This window comes from Balaenoptera borealis (assembly GCF_965194805.1).
Source record: "Balaenoptera borealis genome assembly, chromosome: 4".
In the NCBI taxonomy this organism is placed as follows: Eukaryota; Metazoa; Chordata; class Mammalia; order Artiodactyla; family Balaenopteridae; genus Balaenoptera; species Balaenoptera borealis.
The window spans coordinates 107,539,495-107,558,625 of NC_138861.1; the positions used below are offsets into that span (position 1 = coordinate 107,539,495).

The 19,131-nt window shown below is 39.8% G+C and overlaps 2 protein-coding genes across 3 annotated transcripts in view; one reads left to right on the plus strand and one right to left on the minus strand.

Annotated features, from left to right (window-relative positions):
• BST1 (bone marrow stromal cell antigen 1) overlaps positions 1-19,131 on the minus strand; it is a 249,487-nt gene that overhangs the window by 81,590 nt on the left and 148,766 nt on the right.
• Positions 3,757-19,131, plus strand: part of FBXL5 (F-box and leucine rich repeat protein 5) — a 48,782-nt gene continuing 33,407 nt past the window's right edge. Inside the window, exons 1-4 of one of the 2 annotated variants that reach the window (XM_082389496.1) lie at positions 3,757-3,948; positions 13,697-13,912; positions 16,252-16,347; positions 17,698-17,884. In XM_082389496.1, the coding sequence (XP_082245622.1) occupies positions 3,865-3,948; positions 13,697-13,912; positions 16,252-16,347; positions 17,698-17,884 (583 nt within the window). In that variant the 5' untranslated portion in view covers positions 3,757-3,864. The remainder of the gene's footprint in view (positions 3,949-13,696; positions 13,913-16,251; positions 16,348-17,697; positions 17,885-19,131) is intronic. The other variant, XM_082389495.1, reaches the window with a different exon arrangement.

Consider the following 19,131-nt stretch of genomic DNA (forward strand, 5'->3'; position numbering starts at 1 on the left):
CACTGTGAGAAGGTGACCATTTGCAAGCCAAGGAGAGAGGACTTGGAAGAAATCAAACCTGCTGACACCTCAGTGTTGGACTTCCAGAACTGCAAGAAGAGAAAGTTCTGTTGTTTAAGTCTGTGATATTTTGTTATGACAGCCCCAGCAAATGAATACACACAGGCACTCATCTGTATATAGTGAAAACCAATGGGGAAATAGCATTCACTATTTAAGTTTAAAGAAAGTAAGAGTTTGGGGCAAAATGCAGGCTTATGTATATTTCATTTTCTGAGGTCCATGTGCATATAAAGTATCTGAAAGGAAAATGAAAAAAAAAAAACCCAAAAAACCAAAACAAACCATAGCATCTGGCCTCACATTCCAACTCAGTGGCTATCTTTTCTTTTAATAATGCCATCATCCCTGCTAAGAGCTTTACAACTAAATCAACCTAGCGTGCTGCAGCAATTGTTGATTGGCTATTTTGACTGACAGTAAGCATCAGCTCTGGTACTGAGTTAGGACTGGGATTCCAGCTGTTGGGGATAGCAACAGCTTTTCATTGCTTGCTTTCACAAGTAACCCGCTGCAGGGAAAAGTGCTGTGTCACATACTCAGCTAAATGGAGTTAAATATAAATGCCTTAGAACTGACTTTCCCTGACCAGTAACCCTCTCCAGGGCCCTCAAAACCAGGGTTGGAAAATACCAGTGAAGAGGCCTCATGTCATCATACATTCAGGTCACCAGGGAATGATTTGGCATTTTCTTCCCCTGTAGCACGCTGTTTTCAGAGAGAATGAGAGAAGGAAAGAACGAATTACCAATCCACCAGGCACTATACACTTTGGATTTTCACTGCTCTGTTCATATGCCTTATCTAGTCTCCTTGTTACCCACAGCTAGATGGTCTATTAGAATTCCTTCGCTTTCATTTACCAGAAGAAATCATAAAGGCGTGATTAAACCGACAACCTTAGCCTTAATAACAGTTCCTGATCTGATGTAGTTCTAAGAACCTATAAAAACGATACTACAGGGATCAATGTCTTCTTTTTGGGGCTAAAGTTTAATGTAAATCAATCATTTATTCTGGATATATCAGGTGATTAATTATTATCTTACTCAGCATATGGAGCAAATGTTAATAACTTCTTCTGAAGGGAAGAATGACCCACAGGACTTATTTTTTTATATTACTTTATTTCTTTCATTTTGTCATCTTAAATTCCCTGAAATGGCCAGTCCAACGTGGCTGTAGTTTAGCTAACTACACAGCTTCAAATTCTAGGTTACAGTGAAACTGTGGGTGGATGGACTTTTTTGTTTTTAAACACATATTTAATGTGCCTGGTTCTAGGGGTACACTGGTGAACAACAGACACAAACAGGTATTGGGAAATAAAACATGGTGTATTAAAAGCTAGTTAAAATGAGGAAATTACAGAATGCCATGAACTTCCCTCATTCCTTCTTTCTTTATTCAGCAACTATTGAGTACTAAGTGTATGTAAGATAGGCATTGTTCTAAGTGCTGAGGATAAAACTATGTGCATATTCTCATGGAGCTCATTGCTCTATATAACTGGTTGAACTGAGGTCTGGGTCTACATTCCAAGACAGCTAGAGTGACAGATCAGAATGAAGTAAAGAAACAGACGGAAGATAAGAAAATGTCTTCTGGGGGGTATTAAAAAATATAGAGGCAAAGCCATAGTGAAAGAGTAGAGTTTTAAAAGAAAGGAGAAGGGGATAGGATGGGAGAAAATGAGAGCGATATCAAGGACCTTATCTATATTCTATTACTTGGGTGTTATTCCTGTTTCTAGGACAGACTGTGTATAAACCGTCATCTCTGTATCCCACACAACTAACAGGGTGCCTGGGACGGTGTTACTGGACCTAGATTTATATGTCCGGATTACTCGCTAATTTGTGGGATGCTAGGTAATTACCAGAATGCCTTTAATACTTAGTTTCCTGTAGTACTACCTCACAGATTTGTTTTATTTAATAATGATAGCTTACAGCCAGTACTTACTATGTGCTAGGTACTATTATAAATAATTCAAATGTATGAACTCTCTTAATTCTCATAACAATTCTATGAGGTAGGTATTTGTCTTAGCTCAGACTGTTATAAAAAAATACCATAGATTGGGTGGCTTATAAACAGCTGAAATTTGTTCGTCCCGGTCCTAGAGGTTGGAAGTCCAAGATCAGGGTGTCAGCATGGTGAGGGCCAGACTGCTGATTTCTCCCTTTGTTTTCACATGGGGAAGAGCAGAGAAGGGAAGCAAGCTCTCTAGGGGACTCATTATTAGGGTTTTACCTTCATGACGTCATCTAATCCTATTATCTTCCAAAGGCCCACCTCCTAATAACACCACATGAGGGGTAGGGTTTCAACATTTGAATTTGAGGCGGGTACAAGCACTGAGTTCATGGCTGTATTAACCCCATTTTATATACGAGGAAACAGGCACACAGAAGTCACGGTAGCTTGCTCAAGGTCATACGTGTAGTATATGGCAAACGAGGAATCCAACTTCATCTCCAATTCATCTCCAAAGTTCTTTCTTAGAACCTTCTACTCCATCATTTATTGAATATTTATCAAGCCCTTATATTGTCATGGAACTGTGATAGATAATACAGATACAAGGGGTGAACAGAACATCCGGTTCTTGCTCTCCTGGAGTTTATTGTCATTAAGCAAATAACATAACCCTTCCCGTGTTCTCAGCCTTCCCTGTTTTCTCCCATTTCTCTGTGTCTATTAATCCTCCAGCCAGACAGTCCAGGGTTGATCTGGATGAGCAAAGCCCGTAATAGGGTCTTCCTAGGTCTCCTGGAGGGCTGGGGCCGGGATGAGGTGACCTGTCGGGAAGAGCCAGACTGACCTTTTTCTTGGCAGTGACCTGGTTTGTCTCTTTCTTTCTCTCTGAGCCTCCGGTTAAAACGGAGGGATGTGTCTCGAACGTCTTTTCCGCACTTTCTCTGATTATTTACCCTCCTCCCCAGCACCCAAGGCCTTTCTGACATCCCTGACCCGGCGTCCCTGTGCTTGAGGTACATTCCTACCTCCTTGATCCCCAGGAGACATTTTCCCTCCTTGGAGTCTCCAGAATTCCACGCGGCCCTTCCCTTTCGCCCGCCCCGGAGGAGATGCATGGTCCCCGCCCAGTCTCCAGACCCAGGCTTCGAGCCCGCCCCGAGCCCACGGGCCGCCATTGTCCGGTCTTGTCCCACGTCCCTGTTTTCCTCATGGGGCGCAAGTTTTGGGAGCCCCCAGTCCTGGTTCCCCCAATCGCTGGGGCCTCTGACCAAAGGGCAGGGAGGTCGGCGCTCGGGCCGGCATCGGCATGGGCAGAGAGGCGAAGGGCTGCTCAGGAGGGCCGGGGCGCGCACAGCGCAGTCGCCCAGGCGGACCGGACGGTGGGGCCGACCGCGGCCATTGTACTCGGTTGCCTCGGCCTCAAGACCTGGTGGGCATAGCCGCAAAAGGCGCTGACAGCACCCTAAAACGACACCCCCCGCCTCTTCTCAGATCATGTGTTTTCTGTTGCGAAACATAACAGACAAACAAACAGGGAAACGACTTGGTTTCTCTTTCTGGCGCAGAAGGAGGACGAGGAACGAGAGTTGAGCGGGGAGGTGAAAGCGCGAGCCTCCGCCGCGCGCCCGGTCACGTGGTGCCGCAGGGACCGCATGGCGGCGACCCGCGCGCCCCCGCGTCCCGGCCGGCCAGGCAGCCCGGGCGCGCGCTCCGACGGGGCGGGCGCATGCGCAGGGGGGCGCGCCGCCTCTGCCCCGCGGCGAGGGTGTCTATGGAGAGGCGGTGGCCGCGCCTGCTGAGGCGGAGGCTGAGGCGGTGGCGATGGCGCCCTTCCCCGAAGAAGTGGACGTCTTCACCGCCCCACACTGGCGAATGAAGCAGCTGGTGGGGCTCTACTGCGACAAGGTAACGGTGTGCGGGGCCTCTGGCTCTGGGCGGCGCGGGCGGAGGGGAGGAGCGGGCCGGGTCCCTGGGCGGCCGGGCCTGCGCGGCGCCCTCAGCCCCCGGGGGCCGCGCCGGGCGAAATGCAGCCTGCGCAGCTGTCAGCCCCGTGCTGGCTGACCCGCACCTTTCGCGGGTAGTCTACGCCCCGCCCGGCTGGCGGCCTCGGACGTGCCCTCGGAGCTCGCGGCGCGGCCCCTTCCCGGCCGAGGGCCTGGCCACCCGCCGCCCTCGGGGCGGGCTCCCCGCGGCTGCGCCGGGCCTCCCGCCCCTGCCCCCTGAGGGATAGGGGCCCCTTCGCCCCTACCGATCTCTGGGGACCCCGGGCCGGCCACCTGCGGTGGCTTCCTCTCCCCCTGGCGCAGGCTGTTTGTGCAGTTGTCCGCCACCTCCCCCATCAACACTGCCCCCCGCCCTACCCCCGGCCTGTGTTGGGCCTCCCCGATTCTCTTTACGAACACCCATCCATTCTTCTGAACCTCTGGCCCGCTTTCTGCCTCAACGAGCACCTTCTCCCAACTCCTCCCTGCTCATTTTACGCCCCAGCTTTTCTCTGGTTTGATTTGGGAGAAAACTCAGGTTTCGTGGATTACGAACCAGAGAACCTTCACTCTTCTTTTGTGGTCATCTTTTTCCTTGCAACTTTATTGTCCGGAGCATTTACTAGATGTCGATTTTGTTGTAAGACAGCTATTCTCTGCTGGAATTCTTTACGTGGGCTCGAATAAAAGGGCCTCGGAACAAGTTGATTTAACTGCGAGAACCTTTTTGCACTCTTAATTGGTGCAGCATAAGCTGAAAAAGCACTTTTGTGGAGAAAGTTCAGGGCTTCTTGCTAATGCTTTTTTGAATCCACATTTTTGTCAAAAATTTATGTTGGGGAGAGTCCACATACGGATATTCTGAGAACTTAAGGCAATCCTGCTTCATGTAGAAATGAACCAAACAAAAAGCATTTAAAGACCTATTGCTTAAGCATGGAAATCAACTTTGATGAACTTTCAGAAATTAAATAGCACTAAGCAGAACCGCTGTTGCGAGAAAAGAGGTGTTCTTAGAGCCCAGGGAGGTGGTTGGAGGATGCCCAGTGTTCAGTGCCAGGCCACACGTAAAAAGCACCCACAACCATGTTTTCCCTCCCTCCATTTTGAAAATTAAAAATACCCGATTCGGATACAGGTTTAAATACCACGGCAGTCTAGGACAGTGGTTCTCAACCTTGTTTGCTCAGTAGACTCACCCTAAAGCTGTTAAAAATGCTGATGCTCAAGTCATTAAAGTCAGCATCTCTGAGGCTGGGACCCAGGCATCAAGTATAATTTAAAGCTCTCCAGGTGAGTCCAGTGTGCAGCCAAGGGTGAGAACACTTATCCAGGAGACACATAATGAATGGGTAAGCCGTTAGTTAAACTGTGTAACTCTGGAATTTAAAAAAAAATTATTTGTTTAATTTATTTATTTTTGGCTGCATTGGGTCTTTTTGCTGCGCTCGGGCTTTCTCTGGTTGCCGCAAGCGGGGGGATACTCTTTGTTGCGGCGGCCGGGCTTCTCATTCGGTGGCTTCTCTTGTCGCGGAGCGTGGGCTCTAGGCGCGCGGGCTTCAGTAGTTGTAGCACGTGGGCTTAGTAGTTGTGGCTCGCGGGCTCTAGAGCGCAGGCTCAGTAGTTGTGGCGCATGGACCCAGCTGCTCCGCGACATGTGGGATCCTCCCTGACCAGGGCTCGAACCTGTGTACCCCACATTGGTGGGCAGATTCCTAACCACTGTGCCACCAGGGAAGCCCTAGATTTTTGAGTTAGCTTACTGAAGTGTTTTTACCTGCTCTGGCTTTGGAACTTAGTTATTCTGACAGTATCCTTTAATTGCAGGAAAGAAAAAAATGGGGAGGTTCTTTTACTTTCTCAGAACCAAAAAGGGAAAGTTAATGAGGAGTAATAGAATTTGAGGTCTTCTCTCTAGACTGGGGAGAGGTAGTCCAGGACCACCTGAAATTGTTATGGAAATTTTGGTGCATGTGTACATTTTTCTAGGAGGTTTGTGGCTTTCGTCAGGTTTCCAAATGATTGTGACGCTCCCAAAATGGTTAAGAATCACAACTTTATCTAGCTACATGCTAGACTAACCACCGTATTTAAAAAATTGAGGAAGTCAGTCACTAATGTTGTGTGTCATTACCTGGTGATTGAGAACGTTAGAACAAATTTTGAAAATACAGTGCCCTTTTTAAAAACAATATTTGAGTCAAATAAGATTCTTTTTGGTAGCTAAATGTCCCCTTTTGAAATAAGTAGGAAAGCATTTTCAATTTGACATAGCAGAAGTTAAAATTATCACTAATTTTGAGTTAATTAGATGTAGTTAATGAGATTGTTGTATACATTCATCAGGAAGATTAAAAATTCCAATTTTCTGAACTGTGGATCAGAGACCAAGGTGATTTAGGGGGAAAAAAAAAACTGCATGGGAATTATACATCTGGATTTCTTCTTGATACTGATAGTTAATTGGAATCTCTCCTAAGATGCCCTTTGGGAGCTAAAGGGGAAAAAAGTATTTGATAATGGCTAAATTGTCTTAAAAGAGTGTATTTTTTTTGTTAATAAGTTTATTTATTTATTTATTTTTGGCTGTGTTGGGCCTTTGTTTCTGTGCGAGGGCTTTCTCTAGTTGCGGCGAGCGGGGGCCAGTCTTCATCGCGGTGCACGGGCCTCTCACTATCGAGGCCTCTCTTGTTGCGGAGCTCAGGCTCCAGACGCGCAGGCTCAGTAGTTGTGGCTCACTGGCCCAGTTGCTCCGCGGCATGTGGGATCTTCCCAGACCAGGGCTAGAACCCGTGTCCCCTGCATTGGCAGGCAGACTCCCAACCACTGCGCCACCAGGGAAGCCCAGGAGTATATGTTTTTATTCATTTGGCATCTCAACTTTTGCCTTTACCATGTTTTGCCTGTACAGACCAAGGGTATCCAGCCCAAACAGCATATACTAAAACTTTACAAAATAAGAACTAGTTTTTGTGCTTAAACGAAGAAAGATACAAAATATGTTATTTCATCCTATTCTATATGTTGACTCTGAATGCCCAGTAATTATAAAGAAGTCAGTTTTATTTTGAATATTGACTTTTCAAGTACAATATATTTTAGAAGCATCCATTTATTTATTAGCAACAACAATTATTTATGTGCTTAGACTAGTTTATTTAGAATAATTTATTCTGAAGTTGTGGGCCATGTTAAATATTGCTATATTATATCTAATTTAATACTTTGCTCATGGGTTTCCTTTTACATTTATAAAAGATTTTATGGAAAGGTTTTTCACTGTTGTTATCCAGACAGCAGTCCTTTTAGGTACGCAAAGGCAGAGATATTTGTTTTATAGCTGGGGATTTGTAGGCCTAGATTAGTTAGACCGAGTTTACATAAGCAGTTAGTGATAGATCCAGATGGAAACCCAAGTCAGGATCATGATTCCTAGTTTAATTTGCTTCGTATAAAACCAGAGTAGTTTCTGAAAAAATTTTCTGGTGACAGTCTATTATGAAATCTTTCTGCTAATTCACTGACCTTCCAAATTAGGATGATTTTAGGCAATATTTACATTGGATCACATCCTTTTTTCCAGTTTATTCCAATTCCTCAGTTTTTCCTCTAATCCTCAAAACTTGACAACATTAATTCTGCCAGTGAGCATGGAGTTTCTACTGTCATTTGGCCCTGTAGTAGCTTGTATTGGCCATGCGAGATGTAGTTCCTATTCTTTAAGAGATTACAGTCTAACATTTGTGCTAGGATGGAAATCCAAATGCCTGATAGTGGGAGCAAAGGGAGGTATTTGGTCAGCTCTACATTAAAGTGTCAGGAGTGGGCTTACAGTCTCTTTGAACTGATCTCTGAGAACAAGGTAAGTGATGGTTGTAAAGATGTGCATAGTACAGAGCTTTCCAGACTTTACAGTAAACCAGCTATAAAAAAATTAGTGATGGAGGCTTTATGGAGTGCCCAAGTTTTTCAGGTAAGGATATTACCTGAAGTGACATCTACTTTATCATTTTATAAAGATAGGACATTTAATGAGCAAAGCCATAGGGAGAAAATAAGCTCAGAATAATTCGTATAGATTATTTTTAAAAAATGGAATGAGTATAGCTTTATGAAGAATTCATTTAGTTTTCCTCGATTTTCTGTATCTCTGCATACCTGTAAAAACTGTTATTGACTGGCATTGGGAAGATTGATTTATTGGAGAGAATACGTTTTTAATTGAGAGGTAAGGAGAGGAAGGAAAAGGGAATTTAATGAGTTCTTACTACATGCTTACTTACTTTTAATCCTCACAAGAGCCATGTGAGACAAGTATTATCCCTTATTTAAAGATGAGGAAACAGGCTTAGTGGTTAAGTAACTTACCCAACTCACTCAACTAGTAATTAGGGGAGCCCGAATTTTTAACGTTTAGAATTTGTTTCCTTTCTGAAGCCCATGTTTTTTGCATTACCTTACTGGTTCTGCTATTTACTACTAGCTGTAAGATTTTATGCAGAACATTTCACCTGTGGATCATACTTTTTTCTATCTGTAAGTTAGTTTGAGCAGATACTTATTAAGGTTTCTTCACTGAGTGGAAATCTCCCTCGATTAAATGAAAGCATTGTCTGGCCGAGGAGAGAAAAAGTAAAAACTTATTTGGGGTAATAGTATTTGAGTTTTTGTTATGCTGTTTTTCATATCTGTTTCTGAACTTAAAATCTAGTCTTAAAGTGACACACAACTTCAAATCAGTTTGAAGCCAGGCTGTAAGTATGATTTTAAGTTGTAGAATGTCTGAGACAGAAAATCAGTTTTTTAAAATTGTTTACATGATACTCTTTTTTCTTTTTTTATAAATTTATTTATTTATTTTTGGCTGCGTTGGGTCTTCATTGCTGCGCGCGGGCTTTCCCTAGTTGCGGCTAGTGGTGGCTTCTCTTGTTGCGGAGCAAGGGCTCTAGAGCACAGTCTCAGTAGTTGTGGCCCACAGGCTCACTTGCTCCACCGCATGTGGGATCTTCCCGGACCAGAGCTCGAACCCGTGTCCCCTGCATTGGCAGGCAGATTCCTAACCACTGCGCCACCAGGGGAGTCCCAGAAAGTCAGTTATAAATTCTTTTTAAAATATGGGAGATACCATGTTACTGATTGTTACTATTTGTTGATTATGTGTATCCTGTTCTATGTAGGTTCCTTGTTGAATCTGCTAGGCATCAGAGGATACACGCTTATAGGTCACTTAGGAACTTTTATAATCCTACTGTAGAACAGTGTTTTTCAAAGTGTGTTCTGTGACCCATTAGTGGGTCATGGAATCGATTTTGTGGGTCAGAAGTAGCATTAAAAAAATGAGGGGACTTCCCTGGTGGTCCAGTGGTTAAGACATGGGCTTTCACTGCCGTGGACCTGGGTTCGATCCCTGGTCAGGGAACTAAGATCCCACAAGCTGTGTGGTGCAGCAAAAAAAAAGAAGTGGAAAAGTAAATGATAGAGTACATCACAGATTAGGGAGGGAAATATTGTTTCCTGAAATTTGTTTGAAGTGTTTGTGATGTGTGTGTCTGGATCATGCTGTATTTCATACTAAAGGTCATGGTTAAACATGTTTTAAAAAACACTTCTTCGGGGCAGCATTTCTCAACTGCAGCACTGTTGACATTTTGGGCCAGACGGTTCTTTGTTGTAGGGGCTGCTGTCCCGGGCGTTGTAGAATGTTTAGTATGTCCCTGCCGTTTACCCGCTAAGATGGCAGCAGTGCTTCTGCAGTAGTGACAATTAAAAATGCCTCTAAACCTTGTCCATTAGTTCCTGGGGGGCAAAATCGAACCCCTGGAGAGAACTAATACTTTAGAGCAAGCATTCTTTCTGACAATTTACTCTGTTGGCTCTGAAGAGATAGCTTTATGATTAGGACTAACATTGCATCTTGTGGAAAGGTAAGTAGGTTTTATAGAGAGACTTGACCTCTGTTTTGTTGTCTACCAGTTGTATGGTTTTGGGTAAGTTATTTTCTCTGAGCTTCAGGGTTTTCACCTATAAAATGGGAATTATAACATCTACTTCCTAGGATTGTTGTTAAGAATTAAATAATATCTAAAAATATTTAGTATAGTACCTAGCACGCTGTAGGCCTCAGTATGTCCCAGATATTATTAGGGTCTAGGTTTATTTTTTTTCTCAATCAAGTCTCTATGATTGATTAACTTTCTAGAGGCAAACAATTTAAAAAAATGATTCACATACACAAATTTTTAAAAGTTAAACTGTATATGCTCAGGTTATTCTTTTCACTGCTAAATTTACTGACTTTAGGTACCAGGTTAAAAACAGTTGCTCTTTTGAAGTGGAGAAAAACTGACTTGGGTAGGATAAGGACTTCTAATGATAGTTTTGTTTGGGTTAAATATGGGAATAACAGAAAAACCTAAGTAGGCTTATATATGTTGTATTCCGTGTTCTTTAAATATATTAACTTATTAAATCATCACAAGAACTCTATTAGGTAGTTAATATTATTAGTCTTATTTTACAGATGAAGAAATTGAGTGAGGTACGTAGCAACTTAGTGACTTGATGGCAGAGATGGATTCACACCTAAGCAGTCTGGCTCCAGAGTCAGCACTTTTAACCACTCTGCGGGATTAACTCTGCATAATGGAGAGTCCTTTTGCCTAATTTGGTTCTCAGTCTGTAGCATGAACTTGGTCTTTACCTTAGCTTGTTATTAAATCCGAAGGATTTTCTAATAGTCCAGTGAGACTGTATGCAAAACTTCCTGGATGTCTTTAACGATATTTTCCTTATTTTCCATAACTCACGTGAAGACATTATTTAGTTTTTTGCCATCCTTTTTGTTTTTAAAGAATTTCATAGCCATTATTAATGCTTTCATTTGATTTACCTCTTATTTCTACTGACTTAATTTTAATTTTTTTTTTTTAATATAATGGCACATGAAAGTATTTGCTGAGATTAGCCACTAGTGGATTTTGTTGTGATTTTGTGTGACATTTCTTAGGACAAAATCTACAACCTTGGTTTAACCAAATCCGTCCTGTCTGTTATTTTTGTATGGCTCAGGAGCTAAGAATGGTTTTTACATTTTTAAGTAGTTGGAAAAAGTAAAAATAATATTTTATGACATGTGAAAGTTACATAAAATTTAAATTTTAGTGTCTATAAATAAAATTTATTGGAATATAGCCACAGTCATTCATATGACTACTTTTGTGCTACAACAACTGAATTAAATAGTTGCTACAGATAGTATACCTCACAAAACTTAATATATCTGACCCTTTCCAGAAAAAGTTGCTAACCCCTGTTGTATTGGGTTGGCCAAAAAATTTGTTTGGGTTTTTCCATAACGTCTTATGGAAAAACCGGAACAAACTTTTTGGCCAACCCATAGATAATTTATTTATTGTGGTTACTGTTCATTGTCTTATTTCACTAGATTGTAAACTCTGTAAAGGCAGGGATGTCTGTTTTGTTCACTGAGGTATCCCAAGTACCAGAAACAGTGCCTGGCTTACAATAACTGCTCATTAAATATTTGAATAGGGTAAAAAAACCCCATGAATTTATAAAAATGAATGATTAATTTTCAAAGTAATGCTAGCTAATATATATTAAGCACCAGTTCATTTAAATCTCACAGCAGGGCTTCCCTGGTGGCGCAGTGGTTGAGAATCTGCCTGCCAATGCAGGGGACACAGGTTCGTGCCCTGGTCTGGGAAGATCCCACATGCCGCGGAGCAACTGGGCCCGTGAGCCACAGGTACTGAGCCTGCGCATCTGGAGCCTGTGCTCCGCAAAAAGAGAGGCCGCGACAGTGAGAGGCCTGCGCACTGTGATGAAGAGTGGCCCCCGCTCGCCGCAACTAGAGAAAGCCCTCGCACAGAAACGAAGACCCAACACAGTCAAAAAAAATAAAAATAAATAAATTTATGAAAAAAAAAATCTCACAGCAATCATGTGAAGTACAGGCGGTTTTATTATTCCCATTTAACACCAAGAAGAAACTAAGACATTGAAGGAGAAAGGTAGCTTACCCAGGGTTACACAGCTAAATAAATGGTAGGACTGGAAACTAATCCTAGAGAATCTGGCTCTAGGTCTGGTTTTCTGTAAATGACTCTTATACCCAATCCATCTGCTTTTTCCAGTAGATCATTGGTTAAGTTATATAGTGGAATAGTCTTGCTTTAGGAGTTTGTCTTTTCTGATGCTTTGTCATGAGCTGACTGTTCCTGCCCAGAACAGGCAACTAAGACAACTTAGACTCTTCTCCATTTTAGGAATACTAGATCAGACTTTACAGAACAACTCTAGGAAGTATGGTGTTTGTAGCTTCTTTTTCTCCATTTACTGTCTGTTGTTTTTAACCTAATCAGATTTTCCCTCTTAAAATGAATTTTGAAACTGGAATTGACAGAATAGAAGATGGATTTAATATGACAGTTGAGGTAATAGAAGGTTTGAATATTACTTTGAACTTCATCTTGAGTCAAGTTTCCCGATAATATATGTGCTTTGAACATGAGAATTTAACTTGACATTAAATGTAAAAAAATAAAATTATATCAGAATAGTCATTTTCTCTTGTTGAATAGTAGAATTAAAGAAAATGACAGTGTATATATTTCTTTATATTTTCATTGATTTTTTATCTTTCCTTCAAGTGCATTTACTTTCTCATGCCCCGATATACAAGTTTTTCACATTGTATTATTGCAGTGCTTCCACTCTAGGAAGTACATGCTCCTTGTATAAACTGCTGTTTCCCCCCCCCCCCCAAAAAAAAAAATCAGTTCTTCTAAAATTATCTAATAATGTTCTAGTAGCTCAGTCAATGTTTTCTGAACAGATCAGACTCATCTTTTTTTTTTTTTTTTTTTAAAGAAATTCACGTTCTTTTATTTATTTATTTATGACTGTGTTGAGTCTTCGTTTCTGTGCAAGGGCTTTCTGTAGTTGCGGCAAGTGGGGACCACTCTTCATCGCGGTGCGCGGGCCTCTCACCATCGCGGCCTCTCTTGCTACGGAGCACAGGCTCCAGACGCGCAGGCTCAGTAATTGTGGCTCACGGGCACAGTTGCTCCGCGGCATGTGGGATCTTCCCAGACCAGGGCTCGAACCCGTGTCCCCTGCATTGGCAGGCAGATTCTCAACCACTGCGCCACCAGGGAAGCCCTCAGACTCATCTTGATATTAAAGTTTAAAGAAATTATAATAGAAAGTTTTTGAATTTTTTACATTGTAAAAGTAGTATAATAGCATAAAGAACATTTGAACAAAGAAAAAAGTGCATCACATTATCCTAACACAGCTCTTTTAATGTTTACATGTAACTTTATGGAGTATCTGTATTTAGTATGTGCACAGAGTAATGGAATTTTAGGTTTCGAGGGAGTCTGGTTTAACTCTTTTATTTAAAGAAACTGTGTTTTGTTGGTGCATACATCCTTTCCTTCAGAATTCAAACCAACATCTTCCTGGCCTGGGGCACTTTTTATTATACCATTATAACTTGTTTTTTATGAATTTCCTTTCCTACTTTAACAAAGTATAAGGGAGGTATTTTGATATGTACAAAACTAAATAGGAATGCATTTGAGTATTTCCTATTGGTGCATATTTGCATGTATTTATTATGCCTTTCTTTTTAAATTTTTATTCAGCTTTCTAAAACCAACTTTTCCAACAACAATGATTTCCGTGCTCTTCTGCAGTCACTGTATGCTACTTTTAAGGAGTTCAAAATGCATGAGCAGATTGAAAATGAATACATTATTGGTTTGCTTCAACAACGCAGCCAGACCATTTATAATGTGCATTCTGACAATAAACTCTCTGAGATGCTTAGCCTCTTTGAAAAGGGTCTGAAGAATGTTAAGGTGAGTTGCAAAAATGGATATTTATCACAGCTTGTGCCATCTTCTGATATGTCATTGGCAAAACTTGTTAGCATTTTATAGTAAATGATGTTACTATAGTATAGTAAATGTATGTTAAAGAAAAAAAAATTACTCTGACACTTGTTAAAGATGGTAAGGAAGACTTTATTCAAGGGATTACTGCAGTGGGGTTTTGCAGTCGGGGAGAGAGATTGGGCTGAATTCTTACAGCCAGGGAGCAGGGGTGAGGGTCAGGAAAATTACTAAGAGGAAACATCAAGGCTGGGAGATTCTTGCTAGACTGACTCTTGCTTCCTTTTGCTGAAGGCAGACCAAGGTGACAAGATATTGAGGGTGGATAGATATTGAGGGTTATCAAATGCCAAGGGTGGTAGTGGTGGGGTTGATAGGCTGATTCAGGATGATTTTGGTAAAACTGGACTAAGTGGGCCAAGGACAGAGCTCAAGGTCAGGGCCTGGCTGAGAAGACTCAGTGGAGCCTGACTCAGGTTTGATGAGAATCTTTATCAGTTACCTCTTTGTTACTATATGTAAAATTCTATCATGAATGCTGCTCTCCAAATCTTAAAGGTGTTTTTGTAAGTTGAAATTTCAATTACTGTAAAAATTTTACTTTCTGATAACATTTGCTGAACTCTTTAAAGAAATCTGTAATAAATGCAGTTACTGGTGACTAAAGGTAGAATTGTTACTTAGAATGAACAGGGCCATGGGGTGGTTACAAAGAATAATTTTTAATTGTATGACCTAAAATTAAAGATATTTTTGGGTGTAGTTTAGGATAATGGTGTAGAGAAATTTCCCTATTAATTATATTTACGTATTATAGGAAATTTGATCTTCATTTGTCCCCCTTTTGGCTTGGTGAAACATAGACTTAAGTTGTAACTCTGTCAAACCACCATGCACCTTTCATTGATAGATTTGTGTTCTAGAAAGACTGTTCTTAAGCAGGGAAGAGGATGGATTGAAGGGAAAAAAAAGACTCAAGCAGAAAGATTGTTATAAAAAATTATTGTAATAGTCTCTAGAAGAATACACAGTAGCTATTTGGTGGGGAGGTAGGAGATTGGGTAGGGATAGGGTGCTGGGAGGGAAGATGGTATAGGAAGATTTATTTTTTATTGAATACTCCTTTGTACTGTTTGAATTTTATATCATGTTCATGTATTACCTATTCAATAAAATGATTAAGATCAGAACTGAAGTAGTGACTAGTGGAGACAGAAGGGAAGGGACAGACTTGAGAGTAGTGTAGGACATAAAATTGATAGAAGGTAGTGCTTGCATATACAGGAAGGAGGAAAGGAGAAAGAGAAAGGAAATAAAAGTGAGAATTGAGCTTGACTTTCTAGGGAATATAGAAGAGGCTAAAAAGATCCATCATGGGCAGGTTGGGTTTGAACTGCTTGTGCAGTCCAGGTGGGCATTTATAAGTAGGAGGCGGCATTAGTTGGGCTTCAAGGTTGGAAGGGTAATTTGGTTTGGAAAAGCAAATTTGATAATTATCAGCATGTAAGTAGAAATGGAAGCCACTTGGGCATGCTTAAGGAAAATGTGTAAAATCCTAAGAGAATAGGACATTGGATAGACTATTGGGAAGCAGTTTAATAAATTAGTTCAAAAAGGAGGAGACTAGAGAGGACTCAGCAGGGTTATGATATTCCCACATTTTAAAAGTTTCATTATTTTGTAAATTTTCCACTTGTACTAAGTTGAGAGGGCTGATACAGAAGTGATGGATAAGTTACAGGGAGATGTGACCATAGTTCATATGGGGAAGAACTTTTTAGCTGTTGTGCAGAGTTAGAATGATTTACCTCAAGGTACAGTGAGCTCCTTGCCTTTAGAAGTGTATATGGTCTTCTTCAGGATAATGTAACAGGTATTCTGAATTGTTTAGTAGAGGACACACTAGATGACCTTAAAGGGATTCTGTAATGATATAGTCCAACAGGCTCTTGTGAACTGCTCAGAGGTATATTATTAGGAAAACGGACATATTGAAATTGTATAAATATATGCATTAGAAATCAGTAGAAGTTTTGAGCAAATACTTGCTATTTTTAGACTTTTTATGACATTTTTAAAAAGAAGTATGAGATCACATTACTAAAGGAATTCAAGGTTCTTTTAAGAGATGTTTTGAGGCCATCTTTTATGCTTAGAAAAGTACAGAGACCATTTTGCTATTTGTTAGTCTAATTTTTTACCCTGACATTTCAAGTTACATTTCACACTGACTTTCTAGGATCAGATACAGTATAAATTACAAAGCGAAATTTTTATAGAATACAGTTTTTTTTGTTTGTTTCTAGAATGAATATGAGCAGTTAAATTATGCAAAACAGCTGAAAGAGAGACTCGAGGCTTTTACAAGAGATTTTCTTCCTCACATGAAAGAGGAAGAGGAGGTAAGCGTAATTTTTCCTCTTTGTGATTTTGCTTTATAAAATTGGAGAAATGTTATTTTTCCTTTGAGTCTTCAAAATAATACATAGGAAGATGAACCTCTAGATCATTTTAGAAAATGAAGAAAAACCCAAGGAAAACATTAATTTTGTTTCCTTAGAGAGTTTGTTGCTTTTCATTGACTGAGTGATTTAATTCATTTACTCAAAAAATATTTATTGTCTTATTTATTATGTAGATGGCACTGTATTGAATGTTAACTTTTTATGCTACCCTAATGTCTTTTCTGAACCTTTGGAAGATTCTTTAAACTTTTTAATGTTTTCTGTATTTCCATTCTAAGTTTAAAGAATTTTTAGTGTCCTTTTTTTAGTAGTGGATTTTAGTAATTAAATGGTGGTGTTAAACTTATCAGTCTTATGCCTAGTGCACATGTATTAGGATATCCCTGAATGGATGAGCAAAACATTTTCTCATTCTCTTTCTCTAAAGTGGGATGAGTATCAGGGTAAGGAATAGAGAAAATATTTTATGAGGAACTGGATTCTTGTTCAGCTGTAAATCAGTTATTATAGTGATTCTCACTATAAAAAGGCTTCACCTTATAATCAGATGGCCATTTAAAAAAATCTACTTTTAAGCCCTTTCCAGACCAATTAAATCAGGTGGGAGATAGATATTGACATGGATATATTTTAAAGGTTCCCCAAGTCATTGTAATATGCAAATACGCAACCAGCATTGAAACCACTGAGTTACTAGAGCAGTGTTTCTTAACCTGTGATGCACATCAAAATTATCTATGGAACAAAGAAAAATAAAAAAAGCCTTTGGCTCCACCTCTAAAGATTCTAATTCTGTCAGTTGGAAGTTGGGACTAAGCATCTGTTTCAAAGAAGAAATCTCCTAGATAATATTGAATAGTTGAAGGTATCAGTAGAGCTCTGACTTTTATGGTTGGCAGTACACTGGGTACGGTTCTCATATGATTTAGAGGCCCTGTTTGGGTAGAGGTCAGTTGTTGTAGTAGCAGAAAGCAGTTACCTGACCTAAATGTCTCACCATAGGAGAGTGATTTAGTGTATGATAAGCTCTGTACAGGAGGACCTTCTGGTTTGGATACTTTTAAATTGTTTCGAGATTGACTGGAGAAGCCATAGAAAGAAGGATCTTGGTGGTGGTATTCTTCTTTGCAATTTTTGGGTAAACTAACTTGGTGGTAACAACTAAATTTTTATGTTTTCCAAATATGTGGTCATAATACTACACTTGAGCCATTAATACTTTAAAAGATGTAGAGTAAAACAAAACTAATTAAGCATATTTCCTTATGAGTATTTTGTTTAATTTAGGTTTTTCAGCCCATGTTAATGGAATATTTTACCTATGAAGAGCTTAAAGATATTAAAAAGAAAGTGATTGCTCAACACTGCTCTCAGAAGGATACTGCAGAACTCCTTAGAGGTCTGAGCCTATGGAATCAAGCTGAGGAGCGGCAGAAGTTTTTTAAATATTCTGTGGATGAAAAGTCAGATAAAGGTGAGAGTCATATGTTTAGGTAGCTAGCGATTTATTCGTTCCAAGGCCATTTACTTCTTGTTGATATGACCTTTATATTTTGTTTGAAGAATAATTTAGGCCATTTGTTTTCAAGTATAGTGAATTTAATTGAGGACAGTAGTTTCTATCTTAGAATTTAGTATTGTCTATGGTAATTTAACAGCTCATATACTTGGGCCATGTGCAGTATAGTGTTTCTTGAAGGAGTTTCTATCTATATAATAATAATGATAATTTTGATTAGTGAGAATAACTATCAATATTACTTATATATAAATATATAATGATAATTTAATAATAATATTTTATTATTAATAATAATTATTATTTTGGCCAATCAAAATTATTGAAAACTACCATATACAGAGCACTTTTGCAGTGTCATCCAATTTTCTGAGCTCCACTGACCATAGTGGCTGTTTTTATCCTTCCTTGTTTTTTCTTTTTTTTTAAAAATCAGTTTTCAAAATCATGTAATGCTTATAGTTTTATCTCGACCCTTTCTCATTCTCTTAGCTTATATCCAGGAATACACAGGGGAGTGAGTATGGGAGGCATAGTTTTTCTATGTATAGTCACTTTGAGAAAACAAATGACAAATGTAAATAAAATATCTCTGCTTTTTTATTGATAGACTACTTCCTCATTTTTATTCTTTCTTTTGTTTGATAGCTTTGCCTTTTAAAACATCATTAAATAAAATTATTGGCATCCTGAGGCTAGTAAAAATTCCTTTGCTTTTGCTAGATGAGAAATAGCAATGACATTCCTGTTAAAATTGCTTGAAAGTATTTGAAATTGGTCCTTTTTTCTTATTTTTATTTAATAAAGTAGGTGAGATGCATGTTGGAACAAAATTGTTTTTATAGGTTAAGCTATAATTAAACCCATAACGCTTGTGTGCTTCACTCTGAAATGCAGCTTGTGCTTTAGACATCAAGTCAGGACCTGTTGTATCTGGTTTAATTTTAATTATAACATGGGACTTAAAGGCGTCACACTTACTATATTGAATTTTTCCACTCCTTCAAAGTAAATTATAGCTGTATTATGTTTAAAATATTTGCCATTTGTAAAGGGTTAGGTTAAAGTAATTGGATCATAGCATTTCTATATTTAAGTTGCTTTGTGAAGACAAATCAAATATATAAGGTACTCAGATTCTTTTTAGTACATTAATGATGAAACTTTTATATTTTATATTCTTTATTGTGCACCTCATTTGC